The sequence below is a fragment of the Antechinus flavipes genome, chromosome 1, assembly GCF_016432865.1.
Source record: "Antechinus flavipes isolate AdamAnt ecotype Samford, QLD, Australia chromosome 1, AdamAnt_v2, whole genome shotgun sequence".
NCBI lineage: Eukaryota > Metazoa > Chordata > Mammalia > Dasyuromorphia > Dasyuridae > Antechinus > Antechinus flavipes.
Window position 1 is genome coordinate 554049844 of NC_067398.1, and position 20158 is coordinate 554070001.

General features: G+C 35.3%; 1 protein-coding gene across 2 annotated transcripts; it reads left to right on the forward strand.

The window, feature by feature from the left end:
• Nucleotides 1-233: 233 nt before the first annotated feature.
• On the forward strand, nucleotides 234-17597 carry C1H6orf52 (chromosome 1 C6orf52 homolog). Of its 2 annotated transcripts, none has more exons than XM_051970702.1 (4): nucleotides 234-393; nucleotides 15270-15459; nucleotides 16114-16150; nucleotides 17277-17597. In XM_051970702.1, the coding sequence occupies exons 1-4, from the start codon at nucleotides 389-391 to the stop codon at nucleotides 17417-17419; spliced, it is 375 nt and encodes a 124-aa protein (XP_051826662.1). In that variant the 5' UTR covers nucleotides 234-388; the 3' UTR covers nucleotides 17420-17597. The 2 variants fall into 2 exon arrangements, with proteins under 2 accessions (XP_051826662.1, XP_051826661.1); XM_051970701.1 differs by lacking the exon at nucleotides 234-393 and adding an exon at nucleotides 14496-14826.
• Nucleotides 17598-20158: the final 2561 nt, after the last annotated feature.

The window sequence follows — 20158 nt, forward strand, 5'->3', positions numbered from 1 at the left end:
TGGTGATGTCAATTTAGAATAAAAATTTCTGCTACGTCGTGACGAAAGAGCGGAGGCGGGACTTGTCCTTGGGAGCACGTGGGCAGTGGGACTAAGACTGGAATGGACAGGCAGAGGGTGGGGGCGGGGCTTAATTGTGGGAGAAGGGGTGGAGGTGAGAATCGGGAGCGGAGGGGCGGGAACGAGGGCGGAGATAGGAGGAAGGGGCGGGACTTCCGCGGAGAGTTGACTCCTTAGTGGAGTGGAGGGGAGTGGAACGTAGCGTAATCGGGGCCAGCTGTTCCCATGATTTAAGAAAGGATACTTAGTTTCCTTTGACATTTAAAGAATTTTTTACTTTTGCGAACAATTTTAATTACGAATATGCAGTGATTTAACTTTTTAAAATATGCCGTAAGTATAGATTTTTGTGTCCCTCAAATCTTCTAAAATGTGGGGAATTGGGGTTCCAAGTATTGTACAACCTTTCTGTCTAACCCTGGAGCCGGTCGGGAACCTAAAGATTGTAGAGTACAAACTCGCTCTTTTCTTTATTTACTTTTATCTTTTTTGTTGATAAATTTCATTGATAAAGGTATCACCTTAAATGCCACAGTCATTACGTTTCGTAAGGGTGTGGACACAGCGCTGGTCTCGGAGTCAGTTTCAGATGACACGGTGGATCAGTAAAAGGTTTCTGGATGTTTTATGTCCTGCGTATTAAATATTTGGTCAAATTTTTTGTAAAGATAAACAAGCACATCCATCTTATTAGTTTGCAAAGCTGCTTTAGTTTTAATAAATGATAAAATCATATGTTACCAAAGAATTGTTTCAAAATAAATTTCTTCATGATTTATTGTCAGTAAGTGTTTGATTTGTTGCCTATTTTATATACCTATATACCTAGGATGACATGAAAATTTCTCAAGCAAGAAGAGGCCTCAAATGAATGTAGTTTAAGAAGCCCCGGTCACTTCACCACCTGCATGTGCACACAGATTTAGGGAGGTAGTGATTTGGCCAACTTCACACAATCTCCTCAATAGGATTTGAATTCTGACACTCCAAATACGGAATGAGAACTCTTTCTACTTTAATACATTTGACTCTGTGAATCTATGGAAATCATAGTTAGTCTAAGGCTTCTTAAACTTTTTGAACTTGCCACCCTTTTTTGCCTAAGAAATTGTTATTAGGTCCTGATTATATTGTTATGTAAAATAGATATACAAATCAAATACTTATAATAAATCATAAGGAAATTTATCGTAAAACAATCCTTTGGTATACATATAATTTTTATCATTTATTAAAGATAAAAGCAAATTTGCATACAAATATGCATGTGTTTGTGTTTTTAACAAATTATTAATTATAATTAAATGATTAAACCTTAGTCTAATATTTGATACCTTTTATTGTTGCCAACTTTTTTGTGATATCCTAATCCTAACTCATATGGAGTCATGATCCACAGTTTAAGAAGCTTTGATTTAGTGTGCTAATCTAGCTAATTCTAAATTTCCATATCAGAGTTCTATATGCCAGTTAAATCACAGACCTATTCCAAAATAAATGAGCAAAAACTAGTATCTCTCTTCCTAGCCAATTAAATTCTCTATTCCAACAAAGAAAAATAGTTAACCAAAACATTGATTGATAGAGCAGAGTCCATTTACAATAATTTATTGAGTACTTAATGTGTAAGTACTATGCTAATCACTAGTTACAAAAACTAAAATAAACAATCCCTGTCCCTAGGAGTATTACATATCAGAAGTTGCCATATTTTTTTTTGGGGGGGGGGACAATATTTTGCCTTAGTCCTAACATTTCCTTTATCCTTCCCCCACCAAGTGGGTAGATTTGGAATCAGGAAGAAATGAATTCAACCCTACTGTAAATACTTTGTAGCCATGTGACTGTGGGCAAGTCAGAATAAACAATTTCCATCTCAGGTTCCTCATCTGTTAAAATGGAGATCACAACTATAACAAACTCACATGGTTATTGTGAAAAATCAAACAAAATTGGTTACCTAAAGCATTGTGCATACTTTAAAATGTTATATAAATGTTAGCTACCTAGTGAGACCAATATTGGACTGTAGCATTTAATCTAATTTAAGCTGCCAAAGTTGTTTTACACATACTGTTGTTATTCACTTGTTTCAGTCATGTCATTCATGTTACTTCTTATTTTTATAGACACTAAATCCCAGAATAGTTTACCTAACTAAATATTCCAGAGCTTATGATCCAGTGACATCATCTGCTTTTCAACAAATGTTTTTAAAATGCCTATTCTGTATCCCAGTGATCAATATTGGGAATTTTGTCCTTACTTAGGTCTGAATAGGAAATTTTTTCACCTTAAAGTTTACCATAAAATGCTTCAAGCAGGGATAGAGCATCAGCCCTGAAGTCAGGAGGACCTGAGTTCTAATCTGGCCTTTGACACTTATTGCTTCCTAGTTGTGTGACCCTGGGCAAGTCACTTAAGCCCAATTGTCTTGGCCAAAAAAAAAAAATATATATATATATATATATATATATATATATATATTTCAAACAGAACTCAAACTAAAGAGAAAATGGAAACAAAGTATGAATAACAGAGGATCTTTCTTTGGGAGTAAGTATATTTAAAGACCAGGTTAAAAGGTTAGTTGGACTTTACTGCTAAAGTACAGAGGTTGCTCTTCCATGTAGGTTAAAGTGTGGTCTAGTACAATGCTTGTCATTTATATGTCTGTTAATCTTTATTAATGATTGTTCCATTAAGTTTAGTTTTTGTTTTAACTCATTATCTATATTAATTTGTTCTTTTAGAGCTTGTGAGACATTTTTGCTAATTGATTTGCAAAATGGACAGTCTGAACAGATTCTGAAATGATAAGTGAAGTAATAATCATTATAGTTCCTAGCACTCTAGCAATGAGTAATCCAACAAATCTTTTTTTCCTACTTCTGTTGTTTTCTGATTCTCTTTTGATGTTATTCCACGCCTGTTCATCAGCTGACCTGTACTAATTGTGATTAATCTTAGTAGGCACTATCATATGAGATGGGTATTCAATAATATGAATCATAGGCAATGAATTAGAAGCAAGATATTGGGAAAAAACACAATTGTAACATTTTACAATATATCCTCCTGATACATTTATCATTTAGGCTCCAGTGCCATTTCTTAAAATGGTATTTGTAGTTAGAAACATCTGTGGATATTTTAAACATGTCTGTACAGTATATTTCTCAAGGGCCTGAAATGTGGAATCCCATATCTGAGATGTGAAAATTTGTGCTATCCTAAGTACATTGTAACAAAGGATCCATCCAGACACTGGATAATTTGGGGTCCATTTGCCAACCATTTCCAATTCTTCCTCAAACCACTGGGGCCAAAGTCCTCTGAGAGTAGGGAGTAGTGGTATCATCTTCTAAAACTATTTCCTCTGAGAATGTTTGTAGAGATGAGTCACTTACAGGATCCCATTCTTTTTTGGAGGGGGTAGTAAGCTGGAACTGATTGAAGAATTCAATGGTTAATTCCTCTTCTTGAAGCAGGTCAATGCAGCTATAATTGATCAAAATCTAGAATAAAAAACAAATCTACCAAATAGAGATTAGGATAATCTGAGATAGAAAGACAAATCCACAAAGACTACTGTAAGATGTAGAGAGGCCAATATAGATTGGCCAGCAACTTTTCATGTAAAGAAATATATTTTTGTCACAGGACATAACAGTACATACAAATGTTAAAGATGTTTTAGCTTTAGTTTCAATTAAACAATAAAATAACAAGTCTCACAATCATGTTAATTGTTCTTACATTATTTTAGAAACCTTTAAGTATCTTATTTCATACAGACATAAACATCTAATAACAGATGACTAGGCTAAATACTCATTAACCAAATTATTTAGGATATAAGGACTACATATTTTCATATTGAAAACAGCAAGATATTATGTAATTGAATTTTGCTTATGGCTTCTATTGATCATTTGCTCTGATTATAAAAATTTGCTATAGGAGGAAAATACAGAGGTATGGCTATAATAGCATCAAAACTGGTTCATGTATATGCTTAAAAGCACATACATGACAGGTTAAAGCATTCTTTGTTCAGTTTGATATCCAATTATAACAGATCCACCTTATAGCCAGACTTGGCATCGTATATTGGTCACATCAAAAAACCCATGTAAAGTTAACAAATATGAAGCAATTCTATCTCATAAAGAAGTTAACATTCATATATCATTTGTTTATGCTAAGCACTTTCGCAATCATATGATCCTCACAACAATAATCATTATTATTTTCTCTTTACAAATCAGAAAACTGGGCAAAGATAAAATAGTGTGCCATAAATTACATAGCTAATACATATTTGCACCTGAAACAGAATTATGGGCTTACCAAATGCAGAGGCTGATTGGCTTTCTCATCTCATACTGCCATGCTGGGTCTATCAGAGACATCCAGATTCTTCCTAGGCACTTGGTGGATAGAACCTGCTGAAGGCTGGGGCAGCTGGTACCAGGATCTCCTTTTGATAGTAGTTTCAGGTGTCAGGGCTCAAACAATGCTGACAATGGGGTCTAACCCCTATTCCTTCCCCATTTCCCGAAATTGGGTTGGGAAAGTATTTGGGCAAGGTTGTGTGGGGTCCCTATGACTGTTGCTACTTCCCCCATTTCTACAAGAGGCAGAATTTTACTTCCCCTAAAGTTTTTCAGCATTCTCTCCTTACTCTCATTTTAGAAGAGAAGGTTAGCAAACAGAAAGATTTGAGATTACGTTGACTTTGCCAGGAAGGGGTACTATCCCAGTGAAGCAGAAGGAGACTCCAAACAAGATAGAAGTCAAAGAAGGCTTAGCAAAAAGTTACTGTTTACCTATTTGTGGTTTTTGTTGTTATTGGTGGTGGTATTTTGATTTTTTTTTTTAACTCCACTCTTTCAGAATGGGATACATTCCTGGAAATATCTCCAGTATCTTACAATCTTTTTTTTTAATAACTTTTTATTGACAGCAGTATCTTACAATCTTAAAATGACCAATTGCCAAACTTCCCAGTCATTTCTCTCAAAACTGAGAATCTGCCAAGATGTCATTTTAGCTAATTAACATTAGCTAATTTTATTTCTGTATTCCTTGGCTTGACCAGAATTGGATCCACAGGAAAAAGTCAGGTTTTTTTTTTTTTTTTCCTTTTAATGTAGGAGTCAAGGATGTTAAGAAATCTTTCCAGGTAACAAAATCTATCTCATAGACCAAATATAACATTCAGTACAGACACAGACAAAAATGATATGGGAGAGGACTGTCTCATCTTTGCCAAAAGCCATAAACTTGAAAAATTAAAAACAACTATTCAGTTATTAACATGTACAAATATAAACCATTCTTTTAAACAATAGAAGCAATATTAAAGGAATCTCCTTTAACCAACAGGGGATCTAGGACAAGGGCTGTTTCTATATTATTAACCATATAACTAGAATATTTACTATCTAAAAACTTGTTAAGAGGTTCTTGAATAGTATACAGTGCAATAATAATGGCATATAATTCACTTTTCTGTGTAGATTCAAATGGGGTATTAAAAACATATTTAGTAGTAGGTGGAATAAAGAGGCTGATTGTTTATTAGTAGCGGCTGTAAATACTATCTACTTCCTGCTTCTGATCCTCAGCCTCCTTAGTCAGACTTTTTGAATCGGTGATATAATCGCCTCTTAAATTTTTGAATAATTTTGTCAATACATTTATTTCCATATTCAAATATGGTCTTATCCAATTAATATCCTTTGACAATTTTTGATAATCATTTAGAGTAAGCAAATTATCCCTTCTAATTTCTATTTTTAAATTGGCTTAAAGTCAGCTATAGGTTGCATCCAGAAGGCCTCTTTTCCTGTACTCTAAAATCTTCACTACGATTTTTAAAAAATATTCTTTTCTTACCCTTTTGTAAGGTATTATTAGTAACTATGCTATCCTCCCCCCCCCTTTTTATTAAAATATCCTGCTGAGTAGTGGCTTAACAAAGAATATATATTTCTCCTAAAAAATCAGAATCTACTACTCTAGGCACAACTGTAAGCCCCAGCAATGACTATGAAATATGTCCTAAAATGAGACCTAGGGTACCAGAAGGAAGAGGACTTAAGACTCCAGTGGGGAGAGAACATATTCCCATATTATCAATAATTCCGGTGAAACACTGAGGGGAACAAATCAAAGGCAGCACTTCCCGGAATATCATGCATTAAATTTTGTGCTGTCAATAAGTCCGATTTAAGGTTTGTTTGCAGACACCACTTGAGGAGGAATAAGGGAAAGTGCAGTTCCCATTATTTGACCCTGCCAGAGCTTGCCTGGGAAATGGTTTTCCCGAAGTCAGATTATCTTCCTTATCTTTTGGAGAGCTACATTCAGAAGCCCAATGTCTGCAATTTCTATATTTTGGACATAAAGTCAAAGGTTTATCTGTGAAATTGAGATGAGGTGCAACCTTTTGGGTAGTATGATTTTTCCTTATATGACCCCAATTGTCCACAATTATAGCATCCAGAAGAATTTGAAAAATTCTGGCATAGAGATTTGTCCTGATTTAGCACAGCAACCATTACTGCAGCTTGAAAAGTAGAAGTCCCAACCTCCTGATACCTTTGAATCATTTCTATTAAGACATTTTTTATTTTCTCCCAGCTAATGCTTTCTTATAATCAGCATTAGTATTTTCAATGACAAGTTGTCTCAATAAAATTTAAACTGCCTCCCCATGCTGATAGAATGCTGAATTGCTATCCTTTAGCTACTGACAAAGTCAGCAAAGATCTCGTTGAGTCCTTGCATGATTTTTGTATAGAATGTCCCTCTGCCCCTGCTGCCTGATTGATTTGTCCTATTCTGATTCAATATGTGCACTACATTGATATCAGCTGGACAAGAATCAATTTCATATCTAATATTTTGTATTTTATATCTCATATCTTAATCCTCTTGTTAATCTGGTGATAAACTACTTTCACCTCTTTTTTACTTTCTTTTTCTTTAATCCTTGACACTTACCAAGAGATCATTCTCCTCTACCAGGCCTTAGGAGTCCCTTTCTGTTCAGGCACCAACTATGTAAGTCCAACTTCAATGAACAGTGAAAGTGTGAGAAGTTATGACTTTAATATGCAGGAGTCAGGTGGGATTTGTCTAAACAATCCATTTATTAATCTGAGAGCCAGAGTTTATATACTCTTTAAGCTAGTATTACATTAATACCAGAATTAAGTTGGTGTTGCATTAATACCAATTATCTCCAGGTGGCATTATGTACATTTTAGGGTTAATGTATAGGTCATACTTTAACATTTCACTTTGACATTAACTTTAAGCAGTAACTAGAAGTAAGAAAAACAGTCGTCAATAGTAGTAACTAGCAATAACAATGTACCTATCATAACAGATTCATAAATAGTATAGTAATAGTATAGTAAGTTTTTTAAAGCTATTTTATTTACAAAACATATGCATGGGTAATTTTTCCAATACTGTCTCTTGCAAAACCTTTTATTCCAAATTTTCCTCTCCTCCCCACCCCCTCCTCTAGCTGGCAGGTAGTCCAGTACATGTTAAATATGTTAAAATACATGTTAAATCTAATATATGTATACATATTTATACAGTTATCTTGCTGCACAAGAAAAATCAGATCAAGAAGGAAGAAAAAGAAAAACTGAGAAAGAAAACAAAATGCAAGGAAATAACAGAGTGAGAATGCTATGTCCTGTTTCACACTCTGTTCTCACAGTTCTCTTTCTGATTATAGATGGCTCTCTGTTACCTGTATTCTTCACCAAGTGTATCCTAAATTTATCTCCAGCATGTCTTTGATTCATTGTTATGGGAATAGTGAGCCAATGCTTTGAACTGTGTTCCCTTATATATAGAGTAGGTCTCAAGTAATACCTGGATTGAATTCTTCCTTTACAAAGACATTCAATATTGTCCCTCTATACTCTTGCATTATCTTTTCCAAAATTTCCAATCAATTTCTTGTTTGAGTGGCCACTGTTTCATTGAGTAGAGGAACCTCCACCTTCTCAACAATGGCTATCATTAAAAATCCTGTCCCTATCTTTATCTTCAGGTTTTATAAGTTATCTTGATCCCACAAATTCACTGGGAGTTGTGAGATGACGTGTGGCCTAAAAACTCCCTCCATTTGTTCACTCTGTTATCTTAACCATTCAGCACTGAATTCTACCCACACCTTGGATGATTGTATTACGCATTTCTAATGCCCATTTTGCCAATGTTTTGGGGCAATTGCACAGCTATCTGCCCCGTGTCTATTAACCTCTTAAACCTTTTCCCTTTAATGAATATTTTAAGCATAAATTATTCCTTTGTTATATCCTGAATCCACCAGGACTGCTTTTGTAGTTGAACTGCATTGTTCCTTTTGGAATAATGCTTGGGGTGAGTACCCATTGCCCAATCATGTTACCTATTTTAATTATTACATTGGCCTCTTGTAATATATGTAGGACCATTATGGGCCCTTTGTGATCTGAGGGAATGACATTAATTTGTGTCATGATGCCAAGGACTCCCGCATGGTATGTGCCAGTTACAATGCTACACATCTCGGGAGGCAGGGATCCTTCAAAAGAAGTAGGGACGGTAGTGGGTTTAATGTAGCATAGTTCAACATCCCTCAGAGCCAAAAGAGGAAAAACTAAAGAGTCAGATTACTGAACCAAGGAATCTACTGATTGTTGAACTGAAAGTTGCAGTGGCGCCGACATGGCAGGGGTCATTTGAAAAGCTGCCCCTATTGTTTATTGGGGGCTGGGGTGAGCCCCGGAAGGAGTTTTCCGGTGGTGACCTGCATTCATTAGCCCAATGTTATCCTTTGTTGCATTTCGGGCATGGATCAGGGGGCCTAGCTATTCCTTTATTCTGCCTACATTCCTTTTTTTTTTTTAAATATACATAAGTAACATTTATGACCTCCCTTTCCTGCAGACATCTCCTCTATAACAATCCTTACAGTCTGCGTTGTAGTTCCGACCCCTTGACACCTTTCTATATCTCAGTTTTTTCCTCTCCAACTCTGCTGCAGTTCGGATTTGCATTTTCTCTAGCTAGTTTTTGCAGTATTATAGAAGCATCTCGTTATCACTAAAGTTTTCTGTATTGCATGTGTTAGTCTATCCAAGAAGTCCGTGAAGCTCTCCGTGGACATTTGTAATATTTTTGTGAATGATGTGCCTCGATCTGCCTTCCCTAGTATCCATCTGAATCCGTTTCTTCCTAGCCGCTTCGGCAATTTGTTGATAAGCCTGAATATCATACCCCAATTGTTGTAAAGGAGTGTAAGCTCCCATTCCCGTAAATTGTTTAAATGTATTGTTAATACTTATGTGTCTATCTTTTGATACTCCTCATAAAATGCATCTTTCCACGTATAATAATCACCGCCATCCAAAGTTACGTGTAGCCAATCGAGAGGACACAGGGCTGTTTGCTATAGTGTCTATTAATGCCATTACACCAAACTGGTCTGTTCCGGTCTTTAGCTTTAGCATTTTAAAATCCAGTGGCTCTCTATGCACATTGCCTGGATTCTGTGGATCTGGAACTTCCAGTATCCGGCACAACATTTGCATATCAAAAGAAACCTCCAGTTCTTTTCCCTCAGTCGCTTTGAAAGTTCTTTGCACTGCACTTAACAGCGGTCCTCCAGTGTTATTGAACAATGACGCCTTTCTTGGTTTTTTTCTACATCATCATAAAGGTGAAATGAAGGAGGCGGTGGTGCGGATAACAGCTTTTTCTTCAATCCACATGTTTTACACACTTTTTTAGCCTCCTCTTTCCCCGAGTCTGTTTCTTCGTCTTCCCTTTCGATATCCTCACTCTCTTTGTTGTGCATGGTTGTAGCTGCCTCTGCTTTCAATGTTTTTGTAACTAAAGGAACTTCGGGGGCTTGTAAGCAAATTTTTAACACGTTCCAAATGGAGAATGCTGTTACAGGAAAGGCTTCCGAACTTTCAGCTCCAAATCTTTCACTCACCTGCTTTAGATTCCATGGTTTTTTTTTTTTTTTTTTTTTTTTTCCTTCTGGGCGTGGATAACATTTACCATCATGAATCTTTTGGAATTGTTTTAGTTCGAAATCATAAAAATTTAACAACTTCTTTGGAAGAGGAAGAATGAAGAGTCAAGGAAGACAGAAATTGTAAGTGTGAGTGATTAGAAGGATAGAGATACCTTTAATGGGAACAGGAAAGTTTGGAAGAGGGAAAGTAATTCTGTTTTGGACATATTTTGAATTTTAGATGCTGACATGTTACTTGGGTGTTGTCCAGCAGAAATTGGAAGATGTAGAATGGAAGTTTAGGAGAGAGATATATAGATGTGATATTCATCTGCACAGATAAGTGAAGCTAAGGAAGTTGATGAGATGACAGGAGATCGAGTAGGAGCTCTGTAAGATACCCATGATTAATGGGTATAAGATGAATATTTTAGAGCAAAGGAGACAGAATTAGCAAGCAGAGGGGAACAGAACTAAGACAAGGTACTATTTCAGAACCAAGAGACAAGAGAGAATCCAAGTTAAGGGTATGGTTGATAGGATCAAAAACCACAGAGTCCAGGTGGACTGAGGACTGGATTTAGCATTTAAAATCAATAGTATTGTTGGAGAAAGAAGTTTCAGAAAGCACTGTGGTAGAGTGAGATACCAGTTTATAAAGGAATAAGAAACAAGCAGGAGGGGAGCAAATGGTGGCAAATATAGATAGACAAGCTTTCTACAAATTGAAGGGATGGTAGGATCAAGTGAAGGCTTTTTTTGAGGGGGGAGTAAGAGGAATTTGTGGAGAAGTAGGAATGTGTGTGGCAAGGAAGGAAACAATAGGAGACAGGCTAAATCAATCCACATCAATCAAGTGAAAAAGAGGCTGAATCAATTAACATCAAATATTAAACAGTTACCACATGGTAGATATCATGTTAAACACTGGGGATACAAGTACAACAGTTTTTGTAAAGACTTTGAGGTGGGGAAGAGAGGGGGGGAAGGGAAGAAGAGAAGGGGGAGGAGGGGAGGGAGGAGGAGGAACGGGAGAAGGGGAAAGGTAAAAGGGAAGGAGGAGTGGGTAGGGGGGAGAGATCTCCTTGGCATAACTACACAATGAATAAATACAAATATATACAAAGCAATTTGGGAGGGAGAACATTATTAGCAGTTAGGAAGAGCAGCAAATATTTCATTCAAAAAATTGTGCTTTAGCTATGTCTTACAAAGTAAGTGAGAAACTCTGAGGTGGAAGAAAGGAGGGAATGCATTGTAGGCATGTAGGATAAAGTTATAGAAATGAAAGATGAAGTGTTATGTGTGAGAAACTGGGAAGAGACCATTTTGGCTGGATCAGAGGGTGGCAAGAAGAGTAGTCAATAACCATTTATTAAGCACATATTATTTGCCAGGCACTATGCTAAGTGCTAGGGATACAAATATGAAAAAGGCAGACCCTGCCCTTAAGGAGCTTAAAGTTTAATGGAGCAACACAACCTAGAAAAGAGTGTAAAAAGTAAGGGAGTGTAGGAAAAGTAGCTAGCATAAGGGGGATGACGGAGAAACCAAGTAAGTCCAAAATGACTGTTGGAGTAAGATGAGATGTCAGTTCTCTTCTCTTCCCTTAAATGGAGGAGTTTATGACTTTGTTCTCCAATCAAAGAGCAGGTGGTACTGAAGAGAGAAGTAATGTTTTTCCCATAATGGAAAGAGTACTGCCTCTGGAGTCAAAGGAACTGAATCCAAATTTTCTTTCTAATACTTCCTGCATATTTTGAAATCATATAATAATTGCTTGACAGACAATTATAGAGATAACACTTATCCTCTCATTACTATCAAATAACATTTTCTGGGACTGGTTTTTTGTAAAATAGAGAAATAGAATACAGAAGAAGAGATTTTGTTTTTCGTCTTGTGCCCAACTTTCATCGGTGGAGTAAAGAATTCCATTCAAACTTCCCTGCACCTGCTAAGACTTTGGTGGGAATGATTGGAGTTGTCAGGATCCAGAGGAACTATCCTAAATTGAGAGTGATTGTTAGTGAAACAATGCAAGTACCACCAGAACATCTTCTTTTCCTCCTATCTCTGTTCCAAGCAAAGTGACAAATTTCCCTGCAAGACTCATCATGCATTCTGTCTTTTTCTTTCTTCTGAGAGTGAAGAACTCAAGTTGGGAGAAGCTGATTCTGTCCCAGCAGCCAGCAGTGAGAGTCAACAACATTCTTTCTGTTCAATAAAATGTTCTCTTTCCCCCTCCCATCTTTTTTTCATTGTTCTAACTTTCTTTCTTTCATTGCTAACATTTTATTACTCTTCATATAAAAGAAAATCCAACAGTCACCAAATCTTTGTCTTATATGATTAATGCTAACATATGTAGAAATCAGTAGAGAAGTTTGGCTCTCAGTAGAAAGATGGAAGATAAATCCCCCCCCCCCTGCCTTTTTTTTAGCATGACTTAGATTTGAAAGGTAGAAGGAAAATTAGAATCTATTTCGAGTCTAACCATAGTGAGGCATATTAATATCACACTTTTAGCAGGTGTTCAGCTCCCAGTGGCAGCACCAATCTCTTGCTTGATGTGATATCCTTGTGATATCCCCAGAACTGGGGCCTCTTGATGGGAGGGTGATCAATAACTCCCTGAACTGTAGGAGTGTGTGTGGTGGTCTATAGGAACCACATAATCTCCTTTTATTCCTTTTAAATTGAGACTACTGCCTTTAAAATAGTACATGTAGGACCATACCCTTTAAAACATAACAAACAAAAACTACCTGAATACTAGGATTAAACAAAATGTTTCCATTGTATTTATTACTAATGTGAAAAGATGAAAACTAAAAGAAAGAAAATAATCAAATTATCATAATTTTAGTTTCTTTTTCACCGCATTTTGTAAAGCAGCTAGGTGACACTGACTAGCTATGAGACCCTGGGCAAGTCATTTAACATTGTTTCTCTTTCCTCATCTGTAAAATGAGCTGAAAAAGCAAATGTATCTACTCTTAAAAAATCTTTGCCAAGAAAACTTCAATTGGGTTCCCAAAGAATTGGACAACACTAGACAACAAATGAAATTTACAGGGTAGCAAGGGGTGGAAAGTTCATATAGAACTGAACAATTGATGATTTCTTTTGAATAATCAGAAAAGATGTTATAATATTCAGAAGATGTTTGATTTTAGGTTTCACTTCTTGATGAGAGTATATTGATGGGGAAAGGGAAGGGAAGCTGGTCATATGCCTTCCCACGAATTTTCCAAGGGACCTTTGAAATTCTATGAAGTACGGCTTTAGTTGACATTAAGTGTGAAAGAATTTGGAAATTTTGAGACTTTTGAATCAGTGTGATTTTGATCATAAAATAATAATCATTCACATTTTTACAACACTTTGAAGCTGATAGTGTGTTATTTAACAGAAAGTGACTTTTATCTCTAGTCCATTTACTTTGTTAAAATTGAAGTTATTCTTTGATAATGTAACTTGATTTCTCTTTTCACCATTGCATTTAGGCAAGAATAAATATTGCTTATTGAATAAAAAGTAATAAAACAATACTTTGAAATCCTGTTTCTGCAAAGCTTCCATAAATATCACTAGTTCATATACATTGTCACTACTATAAATGTATGTATTTATCAAATTGTCTTATTTCTCCAAGAGAACAGTAACAAAATAAGAACAATCACGACTCTAGGGAATATTACCTTTTAGGAATTCAGTTTTAAATAACAAGTCTGTAGCATCCCCCTTTGAGATAGGGAAAAATCCTGAATTCTGACTGATTTAAATATAAAGAATATTATAGTTAGATGTTTTGGTAAAAAATAATTTGTGCTTGTCTTGGAAGAAAATCCTATTAACAACCAAATGAAATCTGTAGGCAGTCTTTTCTTTATTGAAACACTGTATGGATTTTTGTAATATATATGAGCCCCATAGACTTATTTTTTTTTTATGGATTGTAGGATCATAGACTTATTTCAGGAGGGGATCTTATATACCAACTAGCTCAGTGCAGGGTCTTCAGTAGGCTTGTTAATTGGTAAATAACTATATTCTTTCTACTATACCACACACACTGCCTCTTATCTTCTCATACTTTTGTTCTCTTTTTCTTTTCTCTCTCTTCTTTCTTAAATCTGAGTAGCAACTACTGTGATAGCTATTATCGAAAGCTGTTGATTCTTTTTAGTCTTTTTCCATTTTCTGCAAGAGATGGCCAGGAAATAGTTTGTATTCATCAATTACATACTCCCTTCATCTGCCAAACATTACAGTAGTTTGATGGCATAATGATTGCAACCAGAGGGGGGAAATAACCAGAACCACACACAAAAAAAGTGCCCTAGAGAGGTACTCTTATTTCCTGTTTAAGTTCCTTTCAAAAGACTTGAAAGGAAATAAGTATCAAAGTGTAATTCTAAATTTTTGCTTATTACTGTGATTTTACTTTTTACTGTGTGAAAGTTACATAGAGCCAAGAATTTAGCAGTTAATTAGTGAAAACAGCCGAGTTAACTTTGAAGCAGGTGTATTTAGTGTTTGTCAAGTATTGGTTGTAGTATTTATTTAGAAAGGTAGGAGGGTTTGGTCAAAGAAGCAACTTCTATACTTGGCTTTTTTACTATTATTAAAAGCAGAACTTCAATATCAATGGCTAGGCATTTGAATTCGCTGGATTTTGATTTAACCCAACAAAGCGATTATTTTTGGTACTGGCAAAGGTGAGATTCCTTTTCTTCCCCTCCTATTCTTTACTTATAAAGAGAAGAAAAAGATGCTAGTGATTTAAATCTTATGTGATTTCTAAACCAAAAATGTCTCTTGAAACAAATGAAACTTAAATTATCTTAGACTAATAACTGTTAAAATTAAAAATATAACTTTTTGGCTATGGTGGTGGCACCAGTGCTGTTATTTGCAACTTATTCTAGGGGTTTGAAATTGAAGCTGGAAAGGGACATTGGATATCATTTAGTCTGACTTCTTATTTTACAGATGAGGAAATTGAGTTCCAATCAGGATAGTAACATGTCCATGGTCACACAGATAGCAGAGTTGGGATACAAACTAAGGCCTTATGGACCCTGCTCCCCCCCTTCCTCTGAAGCCAGAAGTCATTCTATTATGCCATTTTGCCTTTTCTCATGGTTTTGTTCTCTATTAGGATGAAGGCTGAGTTACAACTTGACCACTGTGGTACCTATTACCAGCAGCATCAAACTTGCTATTTGCAGTCAGGTTTTGAACCATATTTTGAATATAACTATAACTGTATATTTTATGAGAATGTTCAGAATGTCTCCTCTACAAAAGAGAATGCTAAAGATCTAGCTGAAATTCCAACTGTGTCAGAGGTAATTATTGATTTAAATAAATTCATTGTATTTTATATTTCCTTGACTTATATACTTATTTACTTTATTCCACAAATACAAACGTTCACACTCCTTTATATTTCTCTATTTTAAAACAAGACAATGAAGTTAATTATATAAAGCTTTTCATTGATAAATGAGTTGAAAAATGCAATTACCTTTATTCAAAAGATAATTTTTATAGTAAATCCCTACAGCTCTTGAACAATTAAGTATTTCAGGCTTAAGCCACCTAGAATGTTTTGTTATCATGGTATTTGAAAAGGTCATTCTACCTTTCACAGTGTTATGTAACTAGACACACTTTTTAAAAATTCCAATCTATTTGTAAGAAAAATGTATTTAAGGTTATGTGACTTTTTAAAATAAAAAATAGATGTAAGAATTTTTTAAATGGGCTAGACTTTAACAATCATAACTAGTCCTTCTTGGACAGATAGGGAAAAAAAGTTGGTATTTGGTCAGGGATTTTTCTTCTCACTTTCTTGGTTATAATTTACATGTTGTAATTTTTCACAGGTTCACACTTCAAAACTCCTCTCTCCTTTAAATATTCCAATTTTCTAAAGAATTGAATGATTATTAAGTAATTAGCAGTAGCCTTTCTTTTAAGATTTTGATGTTTAATTTTAGGCTTGGTCTACAAATAACGAGGAGGAGCAAACTGAAGGTAATGGCAATACTAATTGATATGCTGCTTTGATTGAAAATGTTTATTATAATGATCCTTGTAGTGTTAGATACCAGCTAGAAACAAAACTCTTCATCAGTTGGTAGGCTATTTAGTTTTGTGTAATCCACAAGGAAATTTACTATGTGTTGGCTGGATAGGATCTGGTGAAGTTGTAAAGTTATTGTTATGGAACCAGAATTTAGTATTTAACATAAGACTACATATAAAAATAATACCAGATTACTAATAATATTTAAAATAATTACTTGGATTTGAGTTTTGGCTCTATCATAAAAGTGGTTGTGTGATTTTAGTCAAGTCTATGCTATAATTAATTCAACCCCAAAATGGTGGGGTCAGATTAGATGCTTTCTTAGATCCCTCCCAACCCTACTGGTATGTGGTGCTAAATTTTTTGGGAGGAGGAGTTTCCTTTTTCTTGTTCACCCTACCAATTCAGAATGTGTCAATGAGTGCCCTGTTCCTGTATGACTTGGCAAAGATAGCTTTTTTTTTTCCAGTGAGAACTTACTGCTATTTTAAAGTGTGTGGGGAGTGGGAATTTAGGTGGGAACAAGGATGAGATGAAGGGAAAACAAGTTCCTCTTTTATTTTTCTAATGAAGGTCTGTGTTGGGGTAGGGGAAGCAAACATAGGAGATTTTAAAACCTTTTCTACTGAAATGTGTATATGATTCTTGATAGCCAGTAACAAATTAAAATACTGAGCCTTACATCCTGGTTTAAAGAAATAACCAATCATTTCAGAAGTTCATTCTTTAACTAATATTTAAACATGAAGGTGGAAATTTAATATCTGAAAATAAAGTATTAAAGTGGTCCATTTCTTAAAGTTTTGGACAAAAGAGAGGGAGCATTTGTTGTAAACTTAAATGATAGCTTTTATTAAAGTGAGGTTTCTCCAAAATGGAACAATTTTATTTTTAAAAGGTATTTTAAATTTCAATTTTTCTATTATTTGACCATATTTCACATTTTAAAAGTCTGTTTTTAAAGACTACAAAATGCTCATTTAAAATTATTTGGGGACAGTCATTGAAAATACCAGCTGTTTAATTGTTTGCTGAAACCAGCCAACCTTCATGCATCGTTGACTTTTACAGATCCACAGATTCCCTTGGATATTGAGAACCTGAACAAGGAGTTTATGGTGGGAAGTGAAGAGCTATATGACTCTCTAATGAATTGTCACTGGCAGCCTCTGGATACTATTGCTTCTAGAATCCCAAATAACATCCAGGAGTAACTCTGTAAATACCCAGCAATTCCCATCAAAATGCTATGTTGGTACGTTTGGGGATGGGTCAGAAGTCTTATTTTGTTTTGTTTCGGAGGCATTTATTGGAATATAATTGTTGGAAGTATTGGAACATAGTGAGAATGAATAATTACTTCCATAAAAATAAAGATACTTAACCAGTAAATGTATTTTACTCTTTATTTAGGATGCAGGGTAATTTACCTTGGTGGTATTTGAAAATTGTGCTTTCCATATAAATCCTATATCAGATTGTTTGCCCTCTTGGGGAAGAAAGGAAGGAGAAACTTGGAACTTAAAATATTTTTTAAAATGAATGTTGAAACTTACATTTAAAAAAGAGAGAGACCTCTTCATGAAAGCAAAAATATAACTTTATCTCTTAAAGACTAATCATTTCTGTGTAGAAATGGACAGTATATCATCCCCATTTTGAGGTAACATTTAGCAGAATTCTTTATTGTGACCTATGGTACATGTAGTGGAGACTTTAAGCTTTTAAATATAACTTAAGCTTAAAACAGCTGTCTATGTGGCATAGAAAGTGGTTGGGGTTTTTGTTTATTTGAGGGTTTTTTTTCCCTATGAATCCTGGAATTTATAAAAGGTAATAAAGGATATCTAGTTTCTCCTCCTCCACTTGCATCCCACATTGTACATGCTGTCCCTACAACTATGACTCATGTGGAACATAAAATGATTAACAAAACTGAATTAGTGGCCTAAGTGTATTTCTATAATTTTACTGTAGGAAGTAGACTGAAGTGACTAATTATTGTAAGGCTACTTTCTGCTAGCCTTTGGATTAATTGTTCTCAAGTTTTAGATGGTGCATTTATTAAGCACTCAATATATATCAAGCACTATCTTTTAACTGCATGTATATAAACACATATAATTAGAAAAAATATTATTTATATTTTTCAAAAGAAGAAATAAAAGTGCTCTTTTCTTTTTTACCCTTCTCTCTATGAAAGCCAGAATACAACTTTACCCTTTAAAAAGACTAATTGGTTTCAATTGAGGCCAGGCAAACCATCTTAGGATGCCTGAGAGAGATTAGTTGCACTACCACCTTGACTACCATCCCCCTCTCAGATCTTGGTAGAAACAGTTCAGGACCCTTCACTAAAGAAATTTTTAAATAATGGTGCTTCCAGTTCAGGTTTCTCAGTTATTACTCTGGGAAGCAACCCTATTTAGAGATTCAGGATGGCAGCTGCTCTAGCAGGTACTACAGCCATATCTATTAAAACCTAGAAAATGGGACTTTTTTGTCCTCAAAGTCCTTGGAACTGTTCAGTGATTCAGCATTAGTAACTGACATGATTTTATCATTGGAAAGATATTAAAGAAGAGGTATTGTTATCTGCTGTTGCGCTCCAAGGGCCATGAGACCTTTCTTTACATCTTAAAGCTTGAAATCTTCCATGTATGTTATTTTCCCCCATTAAAATATGAGCTGCTTAGGATGATTTCAGAAAGGTCTAGAGAAACTTACATGAACTGAAGCTGAGTGAAGTGAGTAGTACCAAGAGAACATTGTGCACAGCAACATGATTATGTAATGATCATTTTTGTTGGATGCAGTTCTTTCCAACAATAAAGTGATTCAGGCCAATTCCAATAGATGTGATGGAGAGAACCATCTGCATCCAGAAAGAGGACTCACTGAGAATTCTTAAGCAGAAAGAAATATATATTGTCTCATCAAAAATTTTCAATGAAGAGAAACCAAATGCTGAGACCAGCTCAAGGGCCTCACTGTGGAGAAAGTATGACATGGGACAGGCAGGTGCTTCAGCAAAGAAGTCCATTTATTGATCTGAGAGCCAGAGTTTATATATTCTTTAAGCTAATGTAGCTATAGTGTCAGATGTTTCTAAGTTGTGTAGTTTGCAATATAGATGGACATTAACATTAAAAAGAAACTAGTAGTACCAACACTACTATGGTTGTGTTTATGGCAACATAATCACAAATTATCTAGTTTGTGATGCTTGGTTCCTGATAGAGATATTCCTCACCAAGGCTATCTCTTATTTATTTTAGACATGCCTTCTTGATGCCTATATATTCACATGGATGACTTCCAGTTGATTATATTCTTGTGTTAGCAGTACTTCTTGGTACCTAACAGGTCAGCACATCCTATTCTCAACCTTAGTCATGAAGGAATGGTGAATCTGCTTGCAAAGCAATCCATAGCTTCATAGAAAGTATGCTAACCCCTGCATAGATTTTGCTCTGCTTGTTGCTGGCCCTCTCTAAGGCTCAAAAGGCCAAACATAATGGCAAGGTCATTGGTCCTTTAATGACCAAAAAACATACCTTACAATGGGAGCAATTTTTTATTGTTTTGTGGTTACATAAGGTCCAGTGACATAACCTAAACTAAGACTGTGATTGGTACATAATTTACTGACTAGCAAAAAGAGGGGAGAGTCCTTCAGAATCTATAGTAACAAAGAAAACACAAAGTTGAATATCTCTGAAAAATCCCTAACCAGATACCTCTGCTTCACCAGAAATCCAGTTGCTAGAAAAAATCTCTCCTGACCAGGTTGAATCATCCATCTGTCTTTTATTCCACAAGAGCAGGTCCAATCTCAGTAGCATGGGTTCTCCTACAAAGTCTCATACAGAATTTTCTGCTGAAGCTAATATAAAATAAATCCATGTTTAAACCTTAGAAATTGGTAGTAGTGATTAATAGTTAAGATTTTT